This window comes from Haliotis asinina, chromosome 13, assembly GCF_037392515.1.
Source record: "Haliotis asinina isolate JCU_RB_2024 chromosome 13, JCU_Hal_asi_v2, whole genome shotgun sequence".
Classification (NCBI taxonomy): domain Eukaryota; kingdom Metazoa; phylum Mollusca; class Gastropoda; order Lepetellida; family Haliotidae; genus Haliotis; species Haliotis asinina.
This window is the reverse complement of record NC_090292.1, coordinates 8523080-8547664: the sequence shown is the minus strand read 5'-3', so window position 1 is coordinate 8547664 and position 24585 is coordinate 8523080. Positions and strand designations below refer to the sequence as shown.

Sequence of the window (24585 nt, the reverse complement as noted above, 5' to 3'; positions counted from 1 at the left end):
CAAAAAGCCAAAATTCCCTTATACGATTTTCCCATAAAACAATTACTTTTGCCGAATTAGTTTGGGTTTTGGCGAGTACCAATAAATCAATATATTTTATGAATAACAACTTTTTCAGATATTAGATGTTTCGGCAGAGCCTCCTGGGATTTTTCAAGTAGAACGCCGTTGCAAAAACGCTAACTGTAACTAGTTGTTCAGACAATAGTATCGATTTCAATTTCCTTTCGCGGATTTACAATCGCCATTTTGCGGAAATTTTCTTATCCCCCTCTACCGATTATTGAAATGAAAACAAATACACATGGGCAGCACGTTGCTAGGTAAGAAACTGAATGACAACATATCCAGGGACATATTTTGTTAAAATTTATGGGCCACCATTGGTTTAACATGTTTTGCAAACGCACAGATTCGCATCAGCGTTCACAACATGCTGCGACTGAGTCCCTTGCGCAGGCGGCCCGGCGAACGAGGCTATGATATTGGCGGGGATTCCCTGATAATACTCGAATCTCAGTTGCATGTGACACCAATACATTAGCGTGTTTGTATGTGTAGTACTAGTGGTGACATCGTTTCCTTACCACAGCTGCCATTAAGAAATCTGGCATGCTCAGATTATATCAGCGTGATGATCCGCGACTTGTCATTTGCATGCTACCACCCCTCAATGACAACATAGACGACGCTGGAATAGGTGTTGTAAATATGAATCGTGACAGAAGTAGACTATACCAAACACCGATCTTCGAAAGAGGGGGTTTTCTTTTAAGACACGTGCATCCAAGGACATATAATTTGCGCGATCGTGTTTTATATTGATACACTGTAGTCGGGCTCTGTGAGTCGTGTGACATGTCACGTGCTAAAGAACTAGGGACAGGATCTTTGTTACCATTCTTTATGATGACAAATTACCATAAACCCCAAACCATAAGTATCCAAAATCATAATGACCGCTTATACCTTTAACTGCCATTCAAATTATCAGCCAAATATTATCAGTCTTTGTATAGGAAGGCCTTAACTGAAGTCAACTTCCGTGGTGGAGTTCCTACCAGCTGAATTCGACCTGGTGACTCATGACTGTGTACTACATTTATGACAATTAGGCAGCAGTCCCAGAAATCCACTGAGATAAACTACTGTGAATGTTAATGATAATGAATTATGCATTCAGTGAAGCAGACGGTGCTGCACCAAGTATGTTGTAGTGATTGCCAGATTCTATATTTTTGAGTTATCTGTGGAAAGCCTTTTAGTGTTGCTTTTGGGTGAATTGACTATCATGCTTGATAAACTTGCTTCTTTCCATGTTGGAGGGAAAAAGAAACTAGATAACTGATTGTTTGACATTGTAATTTATTTATTTTGTTTTCAATGATTTATAATAATTTAGCTTTACTTTTAATCTCAGTATATACCTTGAAACTATTGATATATGCTTTTGGTAGGGCTTGTACTATACACTATGTCACGATATGAAACGTATAAAAAAACTGCGATAAATACCTATCAATATACACGAACTCATGGTTTGGCAAGTAATACTGTTCTGAATTAAAGTCATGCATTGTTTTGTATCGATACTGATGTAGCTGTATCAAACCTAAATGTATCACGATGTATGGGTGCATCAGTGAATTATCGCAGCCCTATATATTGGTCCTGCTGCTGATAGTTGTTTCCGACTTGCTGGGAAGAACGTCTGCTTCTTGGCAGATCCTGACAAATCCCTTTCCAGCATATCATATGTACACACTTGGATGAACAATAAACAGTGTTTGTCCTCGGCATAAAAGTTTAGGAGTAATCATGACCCCTGTGTGTCATGAGTCATGGTTATGTTTTTGTGAGTCAAATAAGCCGTTTTCTGTGTCATGGCAAACACAGAATGAAGAGTGATCGTTCTTCCCCTCTGAAGGTTTTAACTGCCTATATTAACCTCCATTATCCATAAAATTGCATTTTACTTCGAGTTATGTTTGGCTGGCCTGAAGGTCAATTTAATATCAGTTAATATCACCAGTTAGTATCACATGACTAAATTGACTTATTGTTCGTGACCAGCGTCATTTACATGGGAACTACCGTGGAGAATTTGCTGGAGTACATCAATTGGAGACTTGTAAGTTGCAGTATTTAGTGCTTGGCTACCCGTCAAGATCCGGGGTAGAACAGGTCTTCAGCAACCCATGCTTGCAATAAAAGACAACTCTGCTTGTTGTAAGAGGCGACTAACAGGAAGGGGTGGTCCGGCTGGCATGGCTGACATATATTATCGGTTTCCAGTTGCGCATATGGATGCTCATGTTGTTGATCACTGGATTGGTCCACACTCGATTATTTACAGACTGCCCGCATATAGCAAGACTATTTTTGAGTACGGCGTACTCACTCACTTAGTGCTTGGTAGGTGTTGAATTATGCTGTGACTCCCTCCCTCCCTCACCCTCCTTTCTTTCCTGCTCGGGGACTACTGCCACGTATTGCTGTGTGTGGCATAAAATGGAAACTCTCTCCCTCACAGGCTAAGGCCATATGGCTGGAATATTTCTGAGTGAGATGTTTAACAGCCATCCTCGATATCTCCAGGGTATACGTTCCGATAAGTCTCCACTATACCCTGGACGCATCTGCAGCTCTGCCAGATAAATTTATTACCTCCCTTTGCTGGCTCCGCCTTCTCACAGTAGCCAATCAGTTAGGCCGCCGTTATAACTGAGCTTTCCAGTGTCAACAAAGGTAGCGGTCGCAACTGCAAAGGTTTGCCCACAGTGCGTCCCAGATTTTAGGGAAATCATACAAACAAATTGACAGGTCCCAAACTTTAAAACAGCATATGCAAGAACACCTTCTACCTCTTCCAGAGAACCTCTGCATGGTTTGTGTTGCCAAGTATAATCGGTTAGATAATTCAAAAAACGAAAGTGAGTTGTGATTGGTTTGCTCAACTTCCCAGCGTAGACACCTGACTGGATGAAAAGACAGTCAAGGGAGGTAATAAATTTATCTGGCAGAGCCGTAGACGCGTCCAGGGTATAGTGGAGACTTATCGGAACGTATACCCTGGAGATATCGAGGATGTTTAACAGCAGACGATGTAACAAAATAAGATACTTCTAAATGCCACTTTTATAACCTTTTGGAGCCTTGGAATATTGCCCAGGGATGCTGGACCAGTCTCTTAGCTGGCTTAGTTAGTACAGGACAAGTTACTTTCTAAAAATCACTTGCCCTGTGTAAAGTGAATTTTCTTAAAAATAAAATTGAACCCCAGTGCTACCTTGGTACAGCATCCTAACAAGGTGCTGTATTCTATGTTTTGTTAACAAACCAACAAAACAAACTGAAACCCCGTTTCCTCTAACTACCTTGCATTCTTTCCCCAGGTTAGTGTAGCACCAGGATGGATCTGGGCCCAAATGCATCCTCCAGTATGCTGTCTAACATGTCGGGACTGAAGCTGAACTTTGAAAGCTTTGATGATGAGGTTTCAAAGGAGAGCAACGACCTCACTGTTGATGCAAGGTAAGGTTATGCTTGAAAAGTGCTATGTTTCTGTCGCCCCAACGTGTAATGCGGGAGTCTACAGTTGATGTCGCCTCTGTCTGTTCATCCGTCCATAATCATTTTGTTTCCAGAGCATAACTCAAAAACCATTTAGTACTTTTAGACCAAAATTAAAAGATATAATAAATTGAACCTACTTTTGAACCTTTTGCTATTTACAAATTTTGGCATTTTTATTTTTTTATTTTTTTTTTGTTGTTTCCATGGAAAGGTTTGGGTCTTAGTTTGATGGAAGGGTTGGCTTCGTTTCAGGAACAGAAATCAAAATTCGGTCAATATTTTTCAGCTACTCTTGGTAGATATATCCTAAAGTGGTATTTCTTTGTTATTTACAGGTTTTTGTGATACATTATTTTCTCAGTTTTCATGGAAATGTTTTGGATTTAGTCTCAAAAGTGAGGTGTGTTTCGTTTCTGGAGCATAACTCGAAAAGTTCTTAATATGTGTTGGCAAAACTTGGTACATATGTGAGGCAGACCCTATAATTGTGCCTTTTGCTATTTACAGATTTTGGTGATTTATCAATTTCTAGGTTTCCATGGAAATGATTCGGACTAAGTCAGAAAAGGGAGGGATGGGCTTTGTTTCCAGAACACAACACGAAAGCTTCACAATATCTTTCAGCAAAACTTGGCAGATATCTGAGGCAGACCCTAAAGTGGTGCATTTTGCTATTTACAATTTTTTTGCATTTATATTTTTCCCAATTTCCATGAAACAATTCAGACAAAATCTCAAAGAAAAGGGATGGGCTTCTCTGGAGCACAACTCGAAAACCATTTGATGTCTTTCAACAGATCTGGCAGATATATATGACAGATCTTGAAGTGGTGCCTTTTGCTGTTTACATATATGGCATTTATATTTTTCATGATTTCCATGGAAACAATTCGGATTTTGTGTAAACAAACATCAAGTAACTATCAGATGATTTGTCCTTTCAAATATGTGGGGGCAGGGGGGATATGTCATCTTTTGATGACTCGTGTTCAAATTGGTCCCTTAAATACATGTATCCCAGTGCATTAGGATAGGTCCACAATAAGACATATACGAGGAGATGTCAATAAATTTTGAGCCTTGGGCATTTTTCATACCCAGGTGTCACAGCCTATGGTACGACATTGAACCTTGGGTTGTAGCTGATGTGATATATAAGTTTTGGTATCCTACTCTCAGAAGTTATTGAACAGCTCACATTGACAGAAAGAAACCCCCCTCACAGCAGTGGAAATGAATAAAATTGAGTATAGATCAGTAATTAAGTTTTTAGTTCTTGAAGGAAACTCGGCGAAGAACATTGAAGAAAGGCTTTCAGCAGTTTATGGGAAGTCTTCCCCTTCATCTGGTACCATCAAACAATGGGTCAATGAATTTAAGCATGGTAGAGACAGTCTTGAAGATGACCTTCGTCCAGGTCGCATTGTGCTGGAAAATCGTCGAATCACACTCCATGAGTTAGAGGAGACCACAGGCATTTCACACAGATCCATCAAGACAATTCTTCATGAACATCTCGTCATGTCTAAGGTGTGCGCAAGATGGGTGCCAGGAATGCTTACAGATGAAATGAAGCAAACAAGGGTCACCGTAAGCAACTCCATGCTAACCAGATCCAACAAGAATCCAGAAGATTTTCAATTTAGGCTAGTAACCTGTGATGAAACCTGGATCCACCACTATGATCCTGAGTGCAAACAAGAATCCATGGAATAGAAACATGTCACTTCTCCCAGGACCCAAAAGTTCAAAGCCTCCAGATCAGTGCAGAAGGTAATGGGGACAGTCTTCTGGGATAGCTGAGGCATCATCCGCATAGATTACACAGAGATGGCATCAGCAACTGGCAGAAAAGATGGAACAAGTGTCTTGACTCACAAGGGGACTATGTTGAATAATGAATGTGGTCCATACCAATAATTTGTGTTTTTCTATGCAAGGCTCAAAACTTATTGACATCCCCTCGTATACAGCCATTCATATTGCTGGCTCATGATTAATGATTCTGTGAATGTTCTTGTGTTTTTATTCAAATATAACGCTTGTGTTTTTACAGCTTTCCATCCTCTGATGGCAACTTCATGGCAGGCAGCAGCGACATTGGAGGTGGTGAGTGTTTGTGACATATTTTTTGTCCATGTTGTGTCAGTGTGTTTTGTGCCTGTGTGAATGTACATGTCAGGGTTCGATTTTATTATTGTTGACTTCCTCCACCAGTAGCATCCAGTTTGTAGTAAGTGAGTTTAGTTTTATGCCACACTCAGGAATATTGCAGCTGTAAGACAGCCGTCTGAAAATAGTCAAGCCTGGACCTGGATTGAGCATCAATCTGCTTGATTGGAAACTGTTGATATGTTTGCGAAGCCAGCGAGCTAGCCCCCATCAGTCACCTCATGCTTCTCGTAAGAGGTGTCTAAGGGATTGGAGGGCCAAGCTCTCTGGCTTAGTTGACACATGTCACCGGTTCCCAGTTGCGGAGATTGATGCTCATGCTGTTGATCACTGGATTGTACCAGTCTTTCTGGCTGACAAAGTTATCACATGTTGACGCCATAGATTGCAACACACTTCCTGATGTTTGAATGATTTATCTCAATTGAAATCTCTTCTTGTTTGCCTAGAAAAAAACTGGTTACTGAGTCTTAGTGAGTGAGCCTGATGTTACACCATTTTTGGCAATGTTCAAGCAATATCATGGTCATCCTTAATATCTCCAGGGTATATGTTTCGATATCTCTCCACTATACCCTGGATGCATCTACGCCACAGTCCGATAAATTACCTCCCTTGGCTGGCTTTTTGTCCAATCAGGGGTCTACACTGTGAAGTTTAGCGAACCAATCACATCTCACTTTCACTTTTTATCCTCCCGGCATGTAATGCGGGGGGATACACTCGACGCCTCATCCGTCCGTCCGTCTGTCCGTCCATCCGTCCATGATCATTTTGTTTCCGGAGCATAACTCAGAAACCATTCAATATTTTTCGACCAAACTTGATAGATATAATGATCTCAACCTATAGTTGTGCCTTTTGCTATTTACAGAGTTTTGGCATTTTTACTTTTTTTTGTTTTTCCATGGAACATTTTGGTGTTAGTTTTGGTGTTAGTCTAATGGCGGTGAGAGCTTCGTTTCAGGAGCAGAACTCAAAAACCGTTCAATATTTTTCTGCAAAACTTGGTAGATATGTGTAGCAGACACCAAAGTGGTGCCTTTTGCTATTTACAGGTTTTTATGATTTATTATTTTCTAAGTTTCCATGGAAATGTTTCGGACTTAGTCTGAAAATGAAGGGATGTGCTTCGTTTCTGGGGGATAACTCAAAAACCGTTCAATACTTTTCTGCAAAACTTGGTAGATACACCAATCAGAAGCTGCAATGGTGCCTTGTGGTATTTACAGGTTTTTGTGATTTATTATTTTCTCAGTTTCCATGGAAACGGTTCGGACTTAGTCTCAAAATGGAGGTATGGGCTTCGTTTTCCGGAGCAGAACTCAAAAACCATTCAATATTTTTCTGCAAAGCTTGGTAGATATGTGTGGCGGACCCCAAAGTGGTGCCTTTTAGTATTTACAGGTTTTTGTGATTTATTATTTATCAGTTTCCATGGAAACGGTTCGGACTTAGTCTCAAAATGGAGGCATGGGCTTCGTTTTCAGAGCAGAACTAAAAATCCATTCAATACTTTTCTGCAGAACTTTGTAGATATATCAATCGGAACCTAAAGTGGTTCCTTTTGCTATTTCCAGGTTTAAGAAATTTATTATTTTCTCAGTTTCCATGGAAACGTTTTTGACTTACTCTCAAAAGTGAGAGATGCAGAACTCAAAAACTTCTTAATATCTGTTCGTAAAACTTGGTAGATATGTGTGACAGACCCCAAAGTGATGCCTTTTGCTATTTACAGGTTTTTATGATGTATTATTTTTTGGTTCCATGAACACGTAGCTGACTTTGTTTCTCGAAAACCATTTCATATCTTTCAAAAGATCTTGGCAGATATATGAGAGAGATCTTGAAATGGTGACTTTTTCTGATTACAGATATAGGGCATTTATATTTTCCATGAATTCCATGGAAACAATTCAGACTTGGTGTAAAAGCACAATAAGTAACTCTCGGATGATTTGTCCTTTCAAATATGTGGGGACTGGGTGGATATGTCATTTACTAATGACTCTTGTTAAATTATCTAACTGATTAAACTTGGCAAAACAAACCATGCAGAGGTTATCTTGAAGAGATAGAAGGAATTTTTGCATACATATTTTAAATGTTTCGGACCTATAAATTTATCTCTATGATTTCCCCCAAATCTGAGTCGCACTGCGAGGAAACATTCGCAGTTGTGACTACTACCTTTGTTGACACTGGCAAGCTCGGTCATAACTGCAGCCAAGCTGATTAGCTACTGTCAGAATGCGGTGCCAGCAAAGGGAGGTAACAAAATTATCGGGCCAACCCATAGATGCATCCAGGGTAGAGTGGAGACTTATCGGAATGTATACCCCGGAGATATTGAGGATGTATCAGGGTGGGAGATACCAGAAATGGACTTCACTAATGGTACGTGTGTGGGTATTTGAACCCAAGTCTTCAGCACGACAAGCAAACAGCATTTTTCGCATTACAGGTGATATGTCATATTAATCAAAACTTGTGTGTCTAGAATAGTTTCAAGTACAGGATTCAGCTTGTAAATGATGTTACTGTCAAAACATACTTTGGAGTATTTCATCCCAGAATATGGTAATTGGTATAAAATAATCTAGGGAGAGACCTGTTTACAATAAATACATACAGTGTTTACATTGAAAAGTTTCCTGAACAACCTCACAGTTTGTGCTGCAATGCTGAGGAGTATATACCAACCCAAACTTGATATCTGAGCCTGTCAAACTATGTGAGCGATGTGTGATATTTACCTGAACTCAGGCTTTGCACAAGTAAGTGAGGTTGCAGGCAGCAGCGTGTATGACTGGAAAATGTTACCCCATAACCAAATTGTTTTGCCCACATTTGTGACACATGGTACTTGTGACTTGTTGCGTTGTGAATGGATAACTTTATTATCTTGTTTCTTGCAGGTCTATCAACAGGGGCAAGTAACTCTGTCGGAGAGACTGGAGATGGAGAGGTAAGGCACACTGAGAGCCTATTCTTTTAAAATGGTCTTTAAAGCAGCATTTCATACTAATAAAGGGATATTCAGTTGTTGACAAATTGTTGAAAGAATGTATGTTAAAAGTCATTTGTTCCTAGAAATCTGACTGGCTGTTGAACTTGTCATTATTGTGTATGGAAAACCTACAAGTTGGTTTTCTAGAGAGTAGGGATGTCATCATATCTTTGTGCTTGATATGGGGATTGGGAAAAGCAGGGGCCATGTGTCCTGTTGCTCATTAAAATAATAAAATTTTGATGTTGATGAAAGGGAAGTGGCTCATTCTAAATTCAGAAAAGGCTAATAATCCTGAAAATGGCCCATTGTCATTGTACTCTTTCCCAATCCCTGCTGATACGTCAAAATGGACTCTGTTTGTAGTTTCTGTTCATGCTGTTAAGCGAGTTAAATGATAAATGATAAACTCTGTTCCTGACTTGTTTATAGTGACATAGGATATATTTCAGTCTTTCAGCTGGTTATTTGTACACATTCCTCACTGACATCAGGTAATATCCGCAAATGATTTTAGGGTTAGAACTTATTTGTCAGCTATCATATCAAAGTGAGAGTCATGTGCCAGGCATCAGATCAGTGGAAGCTGTCTAAACTGGCACTCATGTGAAACTGGAGAAATAATGTGCCAGATTGTAGAGCTTTTAAATGATGATAAATGTAGAAACCATGGACGCAAGTGAGATTTTACGCCAGTGATGACAACTTGCTGGATTTGACAACCTCCGGTTATGACAGCTTTCACTGTAGATCAATTATTGTCACACAAACATAACCATCTGCAGATAGATTTCTGTAAAAACTGAGCTTTTTATGCTAGCTTTTGAATCTTTACATGAATGCTCTTTGCTTCTAACTTAATACTATTTCCTCAGGCCAAAAGAAAAGGTGGCTGGCCGAAAGGACGCAAAAGGAAGAAGAGTCTGAAAGATGTCAATGCTCCCAAACCAGCTCTTACAGGATACATTCGGTTTCTGAATGAACGTCGTGAGCAGCTGAGACAAGAAAACCCAAACCTGACGTTCTCAGAGATAACTAAGATGCTAGGAGCCGAGTGGTCCAAACTTGGGGCTACAGACAAACAGGTGGGTGAGGTGGTTCAAACATGGGCTACAGGTAAATGGGTTGGTTGAGTGGGTCAAACTGAGGAGAGAAGTATAACGTAGGTAGGGGCCCAAACTCCGGGCTGAGGAACAGCTGGATGGGTAGCATAGTTCAACATGAGGACTGTTGGCAGACAGACGTCATTCAGAATCCTGTATTAATACAATAATCATGTTGCTACACCTCACAGTGATTGATTTTCCAGCGTTACCTTGATGACGCAGAGAAAGACAAAGAGCGGTATCTGAAGGAGATGGAGGCATATCAAAAAACAGAGGCTTACAAGACCTTCAGGATGCAGCAAAAGAAGCTACGAGGTGAGTGTTGCCAGGTTACACTTGTAGTTACTAGCTTACAGTGTAGATGAGGACCAGCTTGACATTGGATTAGTAAATATATGAGATTTAAATAAATGGTTCGTATGACACTGAATTCCAGCTAGGCTGGTCAAATAAAAATTTGCTTGTATGTCGCAGAGAACAGAAATCGGTCTTTACTTGTCAGCAGAATGTGTTTCAATGATAGAAGCAGATCTGATGTTGAATGAAAGATTGTTCCAAAGGATGAGCTTGTAGTTGGTAGGTTACCCTACAGGTGATTTTGTGGAAACATGTTTCTTTTTGTGCAGTGACCGTTATGAGCCTGTGGTAGTTTATGCTTAATGTTCTATTTATTGATTTAAAATGGTGAATAGTTACTACATGTTGTAGACTGGATGTCCATATACAGGTGTATAATTCCTAATGTATTGGTAACCATGGTGACCCATGTGTTTTCAGGTGATCTTGGAGAAGAGACGGAAAGTACAGGGTTAAATGGGTCTTCTTTGGAGGTGAGTTAAGTCTGTGTGTGAAGAATCATCCAATGTGAAATTGTGAAACACGTGATGTTGTTGGGGATATCTAAGGTAATGCCTGTTTCACTAATTGTTTTCACATTTTAGATGTTAAACAATGAAGAGGAGGAGAGTGGCACCTTTGACATCCCTATCTTCACAGAGGATTTTCTTGACCATAATAAAGGTAATCTCTCACTGAAATATTTATCTGTGAAGCTGTGAATAAATTAATGAAAAGTTCAAGTTGAAAAAGTTGAAGATCACATGTTTTGTACATGTGTCAGTTTGAAGCTGAGTTATTATAACATTCGGTATTCTTTTATCAGACGCTACGTTGTTGGTTATTTTGGAAATTTTAAGTGCAGTGGTGTCTTTTGTCCAGTGCGTGAAGCGGAGTTGAGGCAGCTACGGAAGCAGACGACAGAGTTAGAGGAGCAGAACGCCATCCTCAGTAAACACATCGAAAACATGAAGCATGCCATCGAGAAGCTGGAGATTGAGGCGGTGCAGCAGAGGAGCACTAACATGGCGCTGCAGACTCACCTCGACAACCTGCGCACAACACTCACCACACACTTTGCCTCTGTGTCTCTCCCAGGTATATCGTACAACACTCACCACACACTTTGCCTCTGTGTCACTCCCAAGTATGTAGCACAACACCTGGACAACCTTCACACAACACTCACCACACACTTTGCCTCTGTGTCTCTCCCAGGTATATCGTACAACACTCACCACACACTTTGCCTCTGTGTCTCTCCCAGGTATATCGTACAACACTCACCACACACTTTGCCTCTGTGTCACTCCCAAGTATGTAGCACAACACCTGGACAACCTTCACACAACACTCACCACACACTTTGCCTCTGTGTCTCTCCCAGGTATATCGTACAACACTCACCACACACTTTGCCTCTGTGTCACTCCCAAGTATGTAGCACAACACCTGGACAACCTTCACACAACACTCACCACACACTTTGCCTCTGTGTCTCTCCCAGCTATGTTGCACAACACCTGGACAACCTTCACACAACACTCACCACACACTTTGCCTCTGTGTCTCTCCCAAGTATGTAGCACAACACCTGGACAACCTTCACACAACACTCACCACACACTTTGCCTCTGTGTCTCTCCCAGCTATGTTGCACAACACCTGGACAACCTCCATACAACAATCACAAGGTTTTACTGATGTGCATTGAGCTCTAGGGAACATTTCTATTCAAAGAAAAGGCTGGATAACAAAATGAAAGGATGCTATAAAAATCTACATTTGAAGTATTTCTTACTATCAAAGCTTTTGTTCTATTTCAGGATCAGGGGAGACGCCATCACTGGAGACAATTGACACATACATGGCCAAACTGCATACCGTGATCCTAGACTCCCCTCAGGAGAATGAATCTCTCATAGCCACTGTTAGAGAAATAGTTGGAAGACTCAACATTGAAGGGTGAGTATGTGGAGTCTAACCACTCCCTCACTTTCAGGCATTAATCCAGATGACTTCTTTGAGTGGCATTTTAGAAGTTAGGACATGCAGTATTGTGCAAGCTTCATGGATAACAACTTCCTTCATGTCATTGACGTTGTGATACAAATTCATTGTTGTAATTCCAGCTTTACAACTATCTATATTGAAGCAGCACATGCTCAAACTAAAAGAAGTGGTTATTCATAAGGTTTGTGCAATATGTAGAGGGTATTGTCTGAGTAACTCCTCCTTAATAACATTAGAGTCAAGGCCGTGGAAAGGTATTGTGAATGTTCCTGTCATCAAAATTGAATACAAAATGACAAAGTGAAGTCTTGATATTAAACTGGTCCACATTGCTCCATTCCTGAAAAATAATGGAGCAAGTGGACAATGGAGTCTTGTGACAAATGTAATTTAATTTTGTTTAGAGTCTAGCAGTATTCTTTTCAGTGAAGTAAGCTAAGCTGGTTATAGTCCTTATTCCATCACTCACCTCCAGAATGATACCAAGAACCCAGATTTAGTAGTTTTAAGCACAGATTGGTGTAATACTCAGTGTCAACCCGCATGGTGTCAAGGGTAGAGGGACAGTGGGGCAGTGGCTGAAGTGTTTGCTCATCACGGTGAAGACCCGGGTTTAATTCATTCATGGGTTCCTTTCTGGTGTCCCCTGCTTGAATAATGCTAAACACGGCATAGAACCATACTCTCTCAAGGGTAGATGTCCTGTACATGCTATCTTTATGGGGGGGTGAGCCGTGGGGTAGCCTAGTGGTTAAAGCATTCACATATCACGCCGAAGACCCAGGTTCGGTTCCCCCCATGGGCACAATGTGTGAAGTGCATTTTCTGGTATCCCCTGCCGTGTTATTGATGGAATATTGCTAAGGGCGACGTAAAACTAAACTAACTAACTAACTCACTCACTCACTTTATGGTGTGTTTCAGCGATAAGTTATGACGAGAACAAGAACATGTCTTACTGATGTTAGGACTTGTTGAACCGGTGCTTCTCCTTTGGATGCTGTGGACATGGAAGACCTGCTGCATCCCAGCATCTTCAGTTGGATGATATTGTACAATTCTCTATGGATCATCTTCAGTTGGATGATATTGTACAATTCTCTATGGATCATCTTCAGTTGGTGCACAATGTGGATGGAGTCATGGACCCCTACCAGAAGTGCAAATACTGATTTGGAGTCCTTTTCTTGTGAGGCTTCACTCTAATGTGATTAGCCAGATTTTGTGAACAAACGTTAAAATCTTGAATTGTGCTCCTGTTGACATTGTGCAGTGTTTGTCTTCATCGACGTCCACCACATCAGGGACACACAGGGACGTACTCAGGACCTAGAATTTTGAGACTCTCCTAGTGTTGAAGTGGCAGTAAGTGCCATATGCTAACATAAACTTACGACTATCTAGCCACGGAAATCTAGGCCCTGGTTCTGATTGCAGCAGGGAATGAGTTGCTTGAATTGACTCACCTGGCTGGTAGGCTGGTATGGGAAAGGTAGTCAAAGTAAACAGCCTCAGTGTTATTCGTTAGACGCCTGTACTGGGTCAAACAGAACCTAGTAGGGTGTCACATCAGTTAACCTTTGAGCGACGTATGACCGTCCAGTCAAATGCGAGACTGCTAAACGGATTTAACCAATCAGACAATGGCTACTGTTTAGTGTTTAATGGGACTTACAACGTACACTGGTCACTGACAGTGATCTCTCAACAAACGAAAATCTGGATATAACACTGATATTTGACTTGCAGCACATATGCTTTTTGGTTCATGTTGACATGGCTTCCATTAACTAATATTTCCGCAAGCTGACATCCTTTAATCCAAAAACGCTATTTTCAGCAACTGTTTATTCAAGGTTGTGCTGTGCTTCATGTGCATCACCCGGTATCAATCATGGGGAAAATAGCATTTGGAATCATTTGGGTACAAACTTTTGTGTGGGTGAAAGTTCAAAAGGTATGTGTGAATGTCCTCTACCGTGATTTGGTAAGCTGTGCTCTGATTGGTCAGTCTCAAAGGCTACCTGACGTGACCTCCTAGATTTCGTTAGACCAGTGTGGGAGTGTAACGAATAACACTTGGGCTAAAGTTTACTTACACTGATGGGAAAGGGAAACTTGTATTTGATAAGCAAGGGGACTAGCGAATAAGGTGGCATTATCTGAGCGGGGGGGTCAAATCCCAAACTCAACTTCAAAACATTCAAGAATCCTTTTTGAAAAAAAATTTAAATACAGAAAGGAAAAAGGCATCACGACATACATGATTATTTAGTCCCCTATGTAGTCATTTGTATTGATATCGTGGCGGTGGGGTAGCCTAGTGGTTAAAGCGCTCACTCATCATGCTGAAGACCCAGGTTAGATTCCCCACTAGGGTACAGTGTGTGAAGTACACTTTGGATATCCCCTGCTGTGATATTGCTGGAATATTGCTAGAAGCGGTGTAAGACCATACTCACTCGCTGATTGGGGAAGTGAGGTCATCTGCTGTATGACTTGACAATACTAGAATTGTATGCCGTCTCAGGAACAGGTGGGTTTTGATTTGTATGATCTGGACTGAAGTTCTTATGTTTAAGGGAGGAAGGGGACTTGGATCTAAGGGTGTAATGCATGTCAGAGACAGGTCATTTCTGGGTTGACCTGGTTGAGGGGCGATGAATTCGAAGGAAGTCAGTTAATGATCTTGAGTTGAATGACATATGAGTTGAGGAGGGAAGGGACATTTAGGGAAGGGTCAGATCTTAAGTTCTAAGACAGAGATCAATACTGTAATCAAAACCTTTTAACAGACCCACTGTTCCTATGACTACAGTAATTAATAAGGGGCCAGAAATGAAGTTGTTCTGTCATAATTACTCTAGTCTTTTGACATGTTGACTACAGATAGTGGTCAAAGAGTGCTAAGCATGCTAAGTGAACTCAAATTGGTACTGGATATGTTCAGGAGAGTGTCTATGAAGAACTGTGAGGAGAGACATCTGTGTATTGAGTTAATTCACCTGTGTTTTATCTGTGACAGATGTAAGGTCTTTGATTGGCAATTGGAAGTGATACACAGAAGGAAGAGAATTTTCTGGATGACATCTTCTTGATTGTGATCAACACATTTTCAGAGCATATGCTTCCTCCATTCTCAATAACCTCCAGGGTGTATGTTCTGATAAATCAAGGATGCATCTATTGCTTGGTCCAATAATTTTATTACCTCCCTTTGCTGATTTTATGTCTAATCAGGTGTGTACACTGTGAAGTTGAGTATACCAATGACAAGGCTTCTGTCAAACCTCACTGTCACTTCTTTGATAAACAGTAATTATGGCAGAAACAATTGACTTCAAGAGGGTGTATTCTCACTTCAATACAGAAAAGTTGACTTCCTTTCGAGAAAATCACTGTAACGTTGCACAGCAAGCAAACCTTTATGGCTGTGGCAGCCATCTTTGTTCACACAGGCAAGCTCAGTTGTAACGTATCTGATTGACTACTGTGAGAAGGCTGAGCCAGCAAAGGGAGGTAATAAGATTTATGTGCATGTCTATTGGAACGTATGCCCTGGAGATTATTGAGGATGACTTCCCCTTTATCATGTCAGGTGAAGGAGTAAGTAGACAGGCCAAACTATTGTGTTACTCATAATAAAGAAGTTGACATCCACAGATTCCCTTCCATTTGTGACATACATGTTCAGATGGTCTGGTAGACTTATTACAGCTAGGTAACAGGAACTACAGAAAGGTAACACTTCTTTGGAGTGTTGGTTGGTTGGTGTTACTATATTCCAACTATATGATAACAGTGTGTATCAGACTATCCAGTGATTGATGTGAAGACTGAACCAAAGTGCTCGGATTTGGTAAAATGATCCAGGGCTCCAGATAGTTTTTTGACAGTATGTACTCTTTAGTTTTTAAACATTTTTTTAATAAAGAAGTGCTGGAAAAGCTAAGAGTACATTGAGAGTACTCAGTGGAATTGAATGGCGTGATATTCAAATTTAATATATTGAAATTAGTGATACTAGTAAGCAGTTCGTTCATTATTCGTACAACAATTTGATTACTTGACTGTTGACAGGTCCTTTAGGCACAAGTGTTTGCCCTGTCGAAGAAACTTGCATATTTGCTGCACAAATATCTCAAATATGCAGCAAATTTTAACGCTTGCGTCATTGTTGATGCAGTGTTACTGGGCCTTAAGTTTAGATATCCAAAGCTTGTATTTTGCTGTTATTTAAAACTGCTATAGTTTATTGTTCGACAGTTAACTGCTTACTATTGATTAAATACCTCGGGTTTTTTTTATCGTTATGAAAGTTCCATACTTATTTTAGTCCTTTTCATGATACCAAGGAGTCATGAGGACTCATAAATATTCATGCCTAGGGCAAACACTGCGGCACAGTCTTGTTTCGGAACAAGACATGTAATTCATTTGTATATCGACATGTTTAGATACATGTGCACAATTTTGTCTGAACAAATTAAAGATGATTCACTGCAGTACATGGTTTCCTTACTAACCGTGATTCCCAAAACACGACAAAGGAAACCCCAATGTGTCACTATCATGTACATTCAAATGTTGGACACTGCTTGAAGTCAGATTGATATGTTTTATATATATCTGTAAATGATTCTAAGACTATAAGCCATTGCTCTGTTGGGTATCTCCTCCGTTTTCTAAAATATTTCCTACCATATCCAGCATGTTTTGTATCCGTACATGTGCGATATGGTCCTTATCTGGAGCCCTGATGATAAAGAGAAGTCAGGAACTCAGAGCAGCTGATCCCACCTCCGGAGACGTATAGGCTGCTTAAACTCAACCCGGTATAAGTGCAGTGTAAGAAATAAGACCTGACCAACCGCTTAAGATGAGCTAGATTTCTGATGGACGGTCAAAATTTACAGATTGTCAGTCCGATGGTTTGATAAAAAACATAAATGGTCCACATATCTGAGTAAATTCACAATATCTTGGTGTCTGGTGTGGTTAAACCTATTTTAGACTGGTAACATTTTGAAGTTACCCAAGGCTGATGTCTGGCTGGGCTTTTGGCTCATTTCAAACACTGATAAGTGAGTTGCCATCATGGAAATATGCAAAGCCAGCGTTAAATATCCAAAATGTCATCATCATCATCTGGACCAGAAATATCATGTACAGTTTGTGACAACATGGTTAGCTTATCATGTGTGACCATGTTGTTTGGTGCCATTGTTCGGACAGTATTGCGATAAAGTCATGCTTTATCGATGTTGGCGGAAAAATATTAAATGTTTCTGGTCAATAAATATGTTCTTCCAGGGCCATTATCTCTCAGGGGAAGTAAAGGTGGATGTGAGACCATTCTGAGAACATGATAGCTCATTACTGGGCATTAATTATTTGTATTCTTGGTCATCATAGGATATTTGTCAGAAATAATGTATACCCCTCTTTCGCTGTCTAACTGTTATCTATTAGCCCTGCACCTACTCAACTTCAGCAGGATTTCAAAGGTCACTCTATAAAGATAATATCTTTATGAGCATTGTTTACTTTGTTTGGGAAACCTATTGATCATTATGTTATTGTCAAGCAATATGTGAAATGGTTTCCAAAATTTTCTAGCCAGTCAGGCTATCTATGCCTGAAAATTGCTTGCCCTCTTTTCTGAAATTTGAATTTGGACAGAGATTTCATCATTAAGCTGTTAATATGATGAACATTTTTATCAAGCCATAATCTTGCATGATTTAAAAGTGTGTTATGAAATGACAAGTCTGAGTGAAGGATTATTTACAAAATGACACTACTATCAAGTTGGGCCTGTGACCGTGGAGATGTACTGTTGCATATGGGTATTTACTGCTTGTGTGCGAGTCTCTATTTCGCACACAGCTGTCTAGACACACGACTCTGTGTTCTTGATACTTTTGTTTGCCTCTCTTTTTTAGTCACATTGTATGACTAAGACAATATGGGGTAGAATAAGTCTTCATCAACCCATGCTTGCCACAAAAGGCGACTATGGTTGCTGTAAGAGGCGACTAATGGGATAGGATGGATGGTCAGGCATGCTGACTTGTCTGGTTCACACTCAATTATTTACAGACTGCTGCCATATAGATGGAATATTGCTGAGTGTGGTGCAAAACTAAACTCACTCTCAAGTGTAGTGTCTTACACATGCTCATGCTGAGACCTTGGTTTGATTCTTCACATTGTTACAATGTGTCAAGGAAATAGTTGATGTCCCCTTCAAGTGCACTGATGATTAAAGTGGCATATAATCATATTTGCTAATTCAGTTCTAATTTGTCTTAAGTTCCATGGTGAAGATATTACCAAGACTTGAGTTGTTCAATATATCTCTCTCCTTAGGAGGATTGTGAGGGTCCAGTATGAAATGAAGTTACCCGATTGTGTCCACACAGTGATCTTAGCCCTATGTTTGTTGTCAACTCTATATTTTGATACAGACCGACATCAGATGTAGCGTTAAGCTTGCTTCTTGGAATCTTCCGTGTTTAGATTTGTACATATGACAGGAGGTGACTATGTAAGAACTGTTTCCATGTTGAGTATCGATATACTTGAAACTGTTGGCGTAAGTGTCAGTGTGTGTGCCTGTGCTTTCAAGCTGTGTATGTGAATATGTGTGCCTGTGCTTTAATGCTGTATAAGTGCCTGTCTTTTCATGCTGTATATGTGCTTGTGTGTGCCTGAGCTTTGAGTCGGTATAAATGCCTGTGTGTGCCTGTGCTTTCATGCTGTATAATAGTGCCTTTAAATGTGCGTGTATGCCAGTGATTGTGCTTTCATGCTGTATATGTGCCTGTTGCAATTTGATGTCAATAAAATAGCTGATTGAAACTGGTAGTGTGCTGTGTCGTATCTGAATTCCTGCCTAAACTCATCAAGAACACGACACTTAGAAATTTTGCTCAGGGCAATACCAGAGGTAATGTTTAGAATGCAGATCCAGAAGGACATATATCCAATACCACCTGTGATAGTTTATAATATTTGTTGTGTGAAGCCTGTTTCTGATGTGCCCCTACAAAAGCATACTGACAGTAATATTTGGCATATAATGGTGTTTCAAATGAAAGTCTCTAGTCTCCTTTTCATGATATTTCATCAAGGTAGTCTAAGAACTATGTATGTGTCGCGTTAGATGATATTGTGTGGCATAAAATGCAACCTGATGATGTAGAAGGAGATGGGGGAAGAACTAGAGTGACATGAACACACTGGTTGGAAGAGGTACTGAAACCTGCAGCTACACATATTCCCCATTACTGCTCTCAATAATCTCTGCCGTATGCATTTTAGAAGTTGATGAATGATAAGAAAAGTAGTTGTCAACATAAACGCACACAGAATCAGACCGTTTAGCGGTTTAACTGTTCAGGATCGTAAGGTAAAATCGGGCATTTTATAATTTTGTCCAAAGAATGTCAAATTCTGACTTGCAAACGTACACCTTCATGATTTCGCTGTTTTATGTGCTTGCTTATGTTGTACAGTGGTATCATATCTTACACATTCTAATGCTGCCATGACGTGTTCAGTTACATTGTAAATCTCCGTATTGGAATAGTTTGGTTCACTGCAAATACGAAGTTCTTAAGGCTATTCTTAAACACATTGGCTACGACCAAAGTAAAGAATTCTTAGGGCTTCGAACGTTTCGAGAATAATGGCCCAGAGCCAGGCTTCTTATACTCGTAGGCAAGCGAAAGGTGACTGGTCATATTCTCTATGCTGCGCAACCCCTTTTCGCTACAGTTTGTGTGTGTCTGAACGTATCACAGTATAATCTTGCCAGCAATGGACAGAAATCGTGTAATCACGCTACTCCACAAACACGGGGCACTATTCCTCTGGACAACTAGCTTTCATCAACATCAACTCTATTAAATTAAAACTCAAGACACACTTATTTCCAGGCTAATGTTCATGAACCTTATCTCCAGTTATTATGTTTATTTAATGCCTTTCCATTAGGTTAGCGTATATCATATTATATATTTAATAAAACTGATGGCCGCAGAATGAATAACGAACCCACTGCTAGCAGCTTATTCGTTATTCAAAACACGACTGACGAACCCGCTCGAGGCTGCTGTGTTAAGCATGTCGGAGTTATTTCCCCTTTACCGTTAGTGTCTGGTCCGTCACTGCCAGCCGTTTGTAAGACTAGGGAGACTATATGGAGATGTTGTAGATTATACCTGTTTAAATTGAGCTTATAACGTTATGGATAAGCACACAAACCCATTTAATGTGTTCTAATCGTTTTTAACGCATAATAAACTTTCGAACAATACTTGGAAGTGTCTATCTTTCAAACCGCCTAGTATTTGCACTTGAGTTTTACGTCATCGGATAGAAATTTAATTCATTTTCACAGCCCTAGGTACACCTAGTGTCGCGTAGCAATCACTTTACAGATTGTACAGATGTGAGTACGTGAGTTTTGTTTTACGCCGCTTTTAGCAATTTTCCAGCAATATCACGGTGGGGTACACCAGAAATGGGCTTCACACATTGTATCCACATGGGGAATCAAACCCGTGTCTTCGGTGTACACGTGATGAGCGAACGCGTTAACCACTAAGTGTGGCTAACCTTGGGGCATGGTGGCCGTGCTGGCTATACTGATCCTGGTACATATCCAGCGAGCTTCAGGAGTCGGGATCGAGCCCACCTGTGATCGAGTGTTTTCACACAGTCAACTCTTTCAGTGGTGTTACAACCCCTAGTGTACAGTACACAACCCTGTGCCCTTGAATGAACCCACTGATGCAGATTGTTTTCAGTGTTGTCATAACTTCTAGTGTACATGTACAAAGTCCTGTGCACGTAAAAACAGCCAACAAATTCGTTCGAATATGATCAGATGGCGTCCACCATGAATACGTGCAAACACCTAGTTGCTGAGACAGCAACGTGCAGTAAACTTGGACAAAATACTGTGAGTATATGTATCCCAGTCCACCCAACTGTGAATGTCTACCTCGTGAGGATGAGAAAGCCACAATTACTCGGTGTGCCTAGTGGCTGCAAGAGTTGTATGATCCTAGGGGAGTTGAGACCGATGGCATCCAGTGATCGAGGGAAAAATTACCAGCATATACTAGCTGCGTGGATATGTGCGCTATATATAATAACATGCTACCCCATCAACCAGATCGTACGGAAGTGAGCCTCGAGGAGAAGAGAGACTAAAAAAAAATTGAGAAATCTAGACATTTAGCATTGCTGAAAGGAACAGGCGAATGGGGAAAATAATGCTCTTTAGGAACTGTGAGACTGAGCTATCTCAGGGAGTATACATTCCATCAGTCTGTCATATAGACCCTGCAGCAAATATATCTAAGGAAGACCATGCAAGTCTAGAAAATGTGGCAAGTCTAGATTCCCCTAGCTTCTGAAAATGAAGGAAGTCTCTGGGCTCCATTTCATTATATTATATTTTTGTAACTATGAACGTTTTACAGTAAAATATGTTCATTACAGAGACTAGTTGCTAGTCTAACATTACATATACAGTATGGTTCAAAATTATTGAGAATAGCTAAAGCATTTCATATTATTAAACGAGAACAAATCAGATAAAATTGAATGTATTGTGAAAATGAACTGACCTTTTCATGTTGTGTAGGTAACAATTTAATATTTTATCAAGTCTCCTTGAGCTTCACGGCACAGTCTAAGACGGGTAGGCATACTTCCTATCAGAGAGGTTAGTGTCTCGTGAGTTATGCTGTCCCAGTATCGGACCACTTCTCTCTTCATGTCTTCAATTTTTGTCAACCCCTTTTGATTCACACATTCCTTCATCATCCCCCAAATGTTCTCAATGGGATTTAAGTCAGGACTATATGCAGGAAATGGTAATGAAGTCATATTTTTCTCCTGAAACCACTGCTTGGCATGTTTTGCGGTGTGTTTAGGATCATTATCTTGCTGCAAAATCCAGTCATTTCCATAAAACACGTGCACTTGGAAGGAGAAAATTATCTAATATGTTAGTGTAGCGTTGACTTGTCAGATTTCCCTCAAACACACACAGCGGGGTCGTTCCTAATAAGGATATCCCTCCCCATACATGAAACTTTGGGCTGTATTTAGGTCGTCGATACAACGGTGCTGACGCAGACTTTGTCCATATTTTCACATTATTGGGATATACCCATATTGAGCTTTCATCAGTAAAAATCACATTTTCCCAGTCAAAGTTTTCATGTGCCAAACACCACTCAACACGCCTGTCTTTATGTTCTTGTTTCATGAGAGGAGAAGGAATTCCAGTCTTTTTCTCCCATCCAAGATCAATCAAATTTCTTCTAACTGTAGATTTTGATACAACTGTTGATCCCCTTTCTATCATTTCATACCTGATGTTGGAGATGCTTGCCCTTTGCTTTATAGACGCTAAAATTCCCAGCCGGACGCGATCTGAAAAGTCCAATTTTCTGGGTCTCCCTGCTCCTTTCTGGTGCCCCAAATCCTTTCCCTCTCTAAAATTCTTCCTAATCCTATACACAGTAGAAAGAGGAGTTCCTGTTCTCTCTGCCAATGTATTTACATCATCAATTCCTTGATTACACAACTCAAAAATCAACCTTCTTTTATCTTCAGCAGACATTGTTGACAGTGCTGAGGAAAATGACGTCTGCTACAAATTCAGGGGAGGTAACTCTAATTGTACTATACTCAGTATGCCAAGATGAGTTACCTCCCTTATACCATTACTTAGTTTTAAGTATCAGTGAATCAGTTGAGGTGTTAGGATAGCTCAAAGTAAGAAGAAAAATTCTCAATAATTATGAACCAGACTATAACTGGGCTTAGTACATGCACGTACGCATGTCGCTCTGAAATACAGCGAGGTCAGATACCATGGGAAGGTCACGAGTTTCGTGCAATTCGTATGTAATGAGACCGAGTCTGGTATTTTATTTATTACCCACGTTTTACATGCATTTAACTGACAAAATAGCGTATTTTTTGGGTTATTTTTATGGTTTCAAACGTTGCAGAAGAATGTTGCACTGGGCCCCGTTTCACAAAACTCTCGTAAGCTTAAGATCTCGTAACTTTTCTCACAGCATTCCCACTTCATATGTTACAGTATAGGAGGTACGAATGCTACGAGAAAAGTTACGAGATCTCAGGCTTACGAGAGTTTTGTGAAACGCGACCCTGTTCTACACTTTTGCATGACGTCACACTGTAATGACGTCACTACGTCTGCCCCCTTGGTATCCGACGTCATAATGCATGTCAGTTGTCATCGCCCCAAAACGTATATGTCTTTGTCATCGCCTGAACAGCCTCCTACAGTAAACTCGGTGTGAATACTTTAGCTAGGTATTTGCCAAGTATGATAAGTAAAGCGGGTATTGACACAGGGGACAGAAAAGTCACGAATCATTCTGGCAGAGTGTACTGCTGTTCATCAATGCATCAGCAGGGATTTGACGAGCAGCAAGTCATGCCCAGAAGCGGCCATCGTAGCGCCGGAGTGAGAGATTAAAAGCGACCGTCGAAGCGGCAGCTGCAGGATATTTCTAATGCTCTGCAACCCCAAGAGTGTACGAAGTCGTGCCTCACTCCAATAGCGTCATCGACCGATAGTGAGTAGGAAAACAAAACAGACGCTTTGCAGAACAAAAGTGACAATATCTTTGGATCAAAGTTCCTAGTTGTGTAAATGTCGTTGTTACTGAAAAAGATGGGCAAATAATCAAGCTGTCACTGTACATTTAGTGAAATAAAATGTGTTAATTTGTAACACGACTTGCGTGTTTCTTTAAACACGTGCAAAACACGTGGTAACTCCTCAGCGTAAACAAAATACGTCCGAATGATTCGGCCACTCAGATGGCTGTATAGTTGTCACCCATTGCCAATCACTTGGTTTGCTATGAACCAAGTCACGCCATGGGATTTGGTTTGGGAACAAACTAGCCATCTGGGTCATTGTACCTCCTGTAACATAGGAAGTATGAATGCTCCGAGAAAAGTTACGAGACCTTAGGCTTACGAGAGTTTTGTGAAACGGGGCCCTGATTGGCAGAAACACGTACGCGATGCGCCAAAGTAAACTACTCTGTAGCACCCATTCCTAGGTTTGCAGTTGCTTCACCCATCTAAAGCCACAAATGGAAACATTGCGTTTATGTTTTACGACGGATATAATCAATCCAATATACGTCTTTGTTACGACACAGGTCAACGCGATACGACACTCGTGCGATACGCAACTACCCACACGTTGTCCACGTGGGTAATAAGAGATTAATATGCACCTACCTATGCGTTGATCACAAGGGTAATAAATAACAATATCTATCCCTGAAGGCGAAT

The 24585-nt window shown here is 40.5% G+C and overlaps 2 protein-coding genes across 2 annotated transcripts in view; one reads left to right on the top strand and one right to left on the bottom strand.

Annotated features, from left to right (window-relative positions):
• The first annotated feature begins 218 nt into the window (after window positions 1-218).
• LOC137259202 (high mobility group protein 20A-like) lies at window positions 219-19089 on the top strand. Its single transcript, XM_067796803.1, has 11 exons — window positions 219-323; window positions 3396-3534; window positions 5633-5685; window positions 8667-8716; window positions 9634-9843; window positions 10068-10179; window positions 10642-10694; window positions 10806-10884; window positions 11083-11298; window positions 12027-12165; window positions 13138-19089. The coding sequence occupies exons 2-11, from the start codon at window positions 3413-3415 to the stop codon at window positions 13148-13150; spliced, it is 1047 nt and encodes a 348-aa protein (XP_067652904.1). The 5' UTR covers window positions 219-323; window positions 3396-3412; the 3' UTR covers window positions 13151-19089.
• LOC137259203 (superkiller complex protein 8-like) overlaps window positions 6086-24585 on the bottom strand; it is a 440560-nt gene continuing 422060 nt past the window's right edge. The window contains exon 12 of the mRNA XM_067796805.1: window positions 6086-6097. The gene's annotated coding sequence lies outside the window, so the exon portion shown is untranslated. The remainder of the gene's footprint in view (window positions 6098-24585) is intronic.

Bases quoted from the DNA above. Each gene is read 5' to 3' on its own strand.
- LOC137259202 (XM_067796803.1), top strand. From the start codon at position 3,413: ATGGATCTGGGCCCAAATGCATCCTCCAGTATGCTGTCTAACATGTCG. The intron at 8,717-9,633 runs GTAAGGCACACT...CTATTTCCTCAG, and splicing joins GAGAGACTGGAGATGGAGAG to GCCAAAAGAAAAGGTGGCTG. The intron at 10,885-11,082 runs GTAATCTCTCAC...TCTTTTGTCCAG, and splicing joins TTTTCTTGACCATAATAAAG to TGCGTGAAGCGGAGTTGAGG.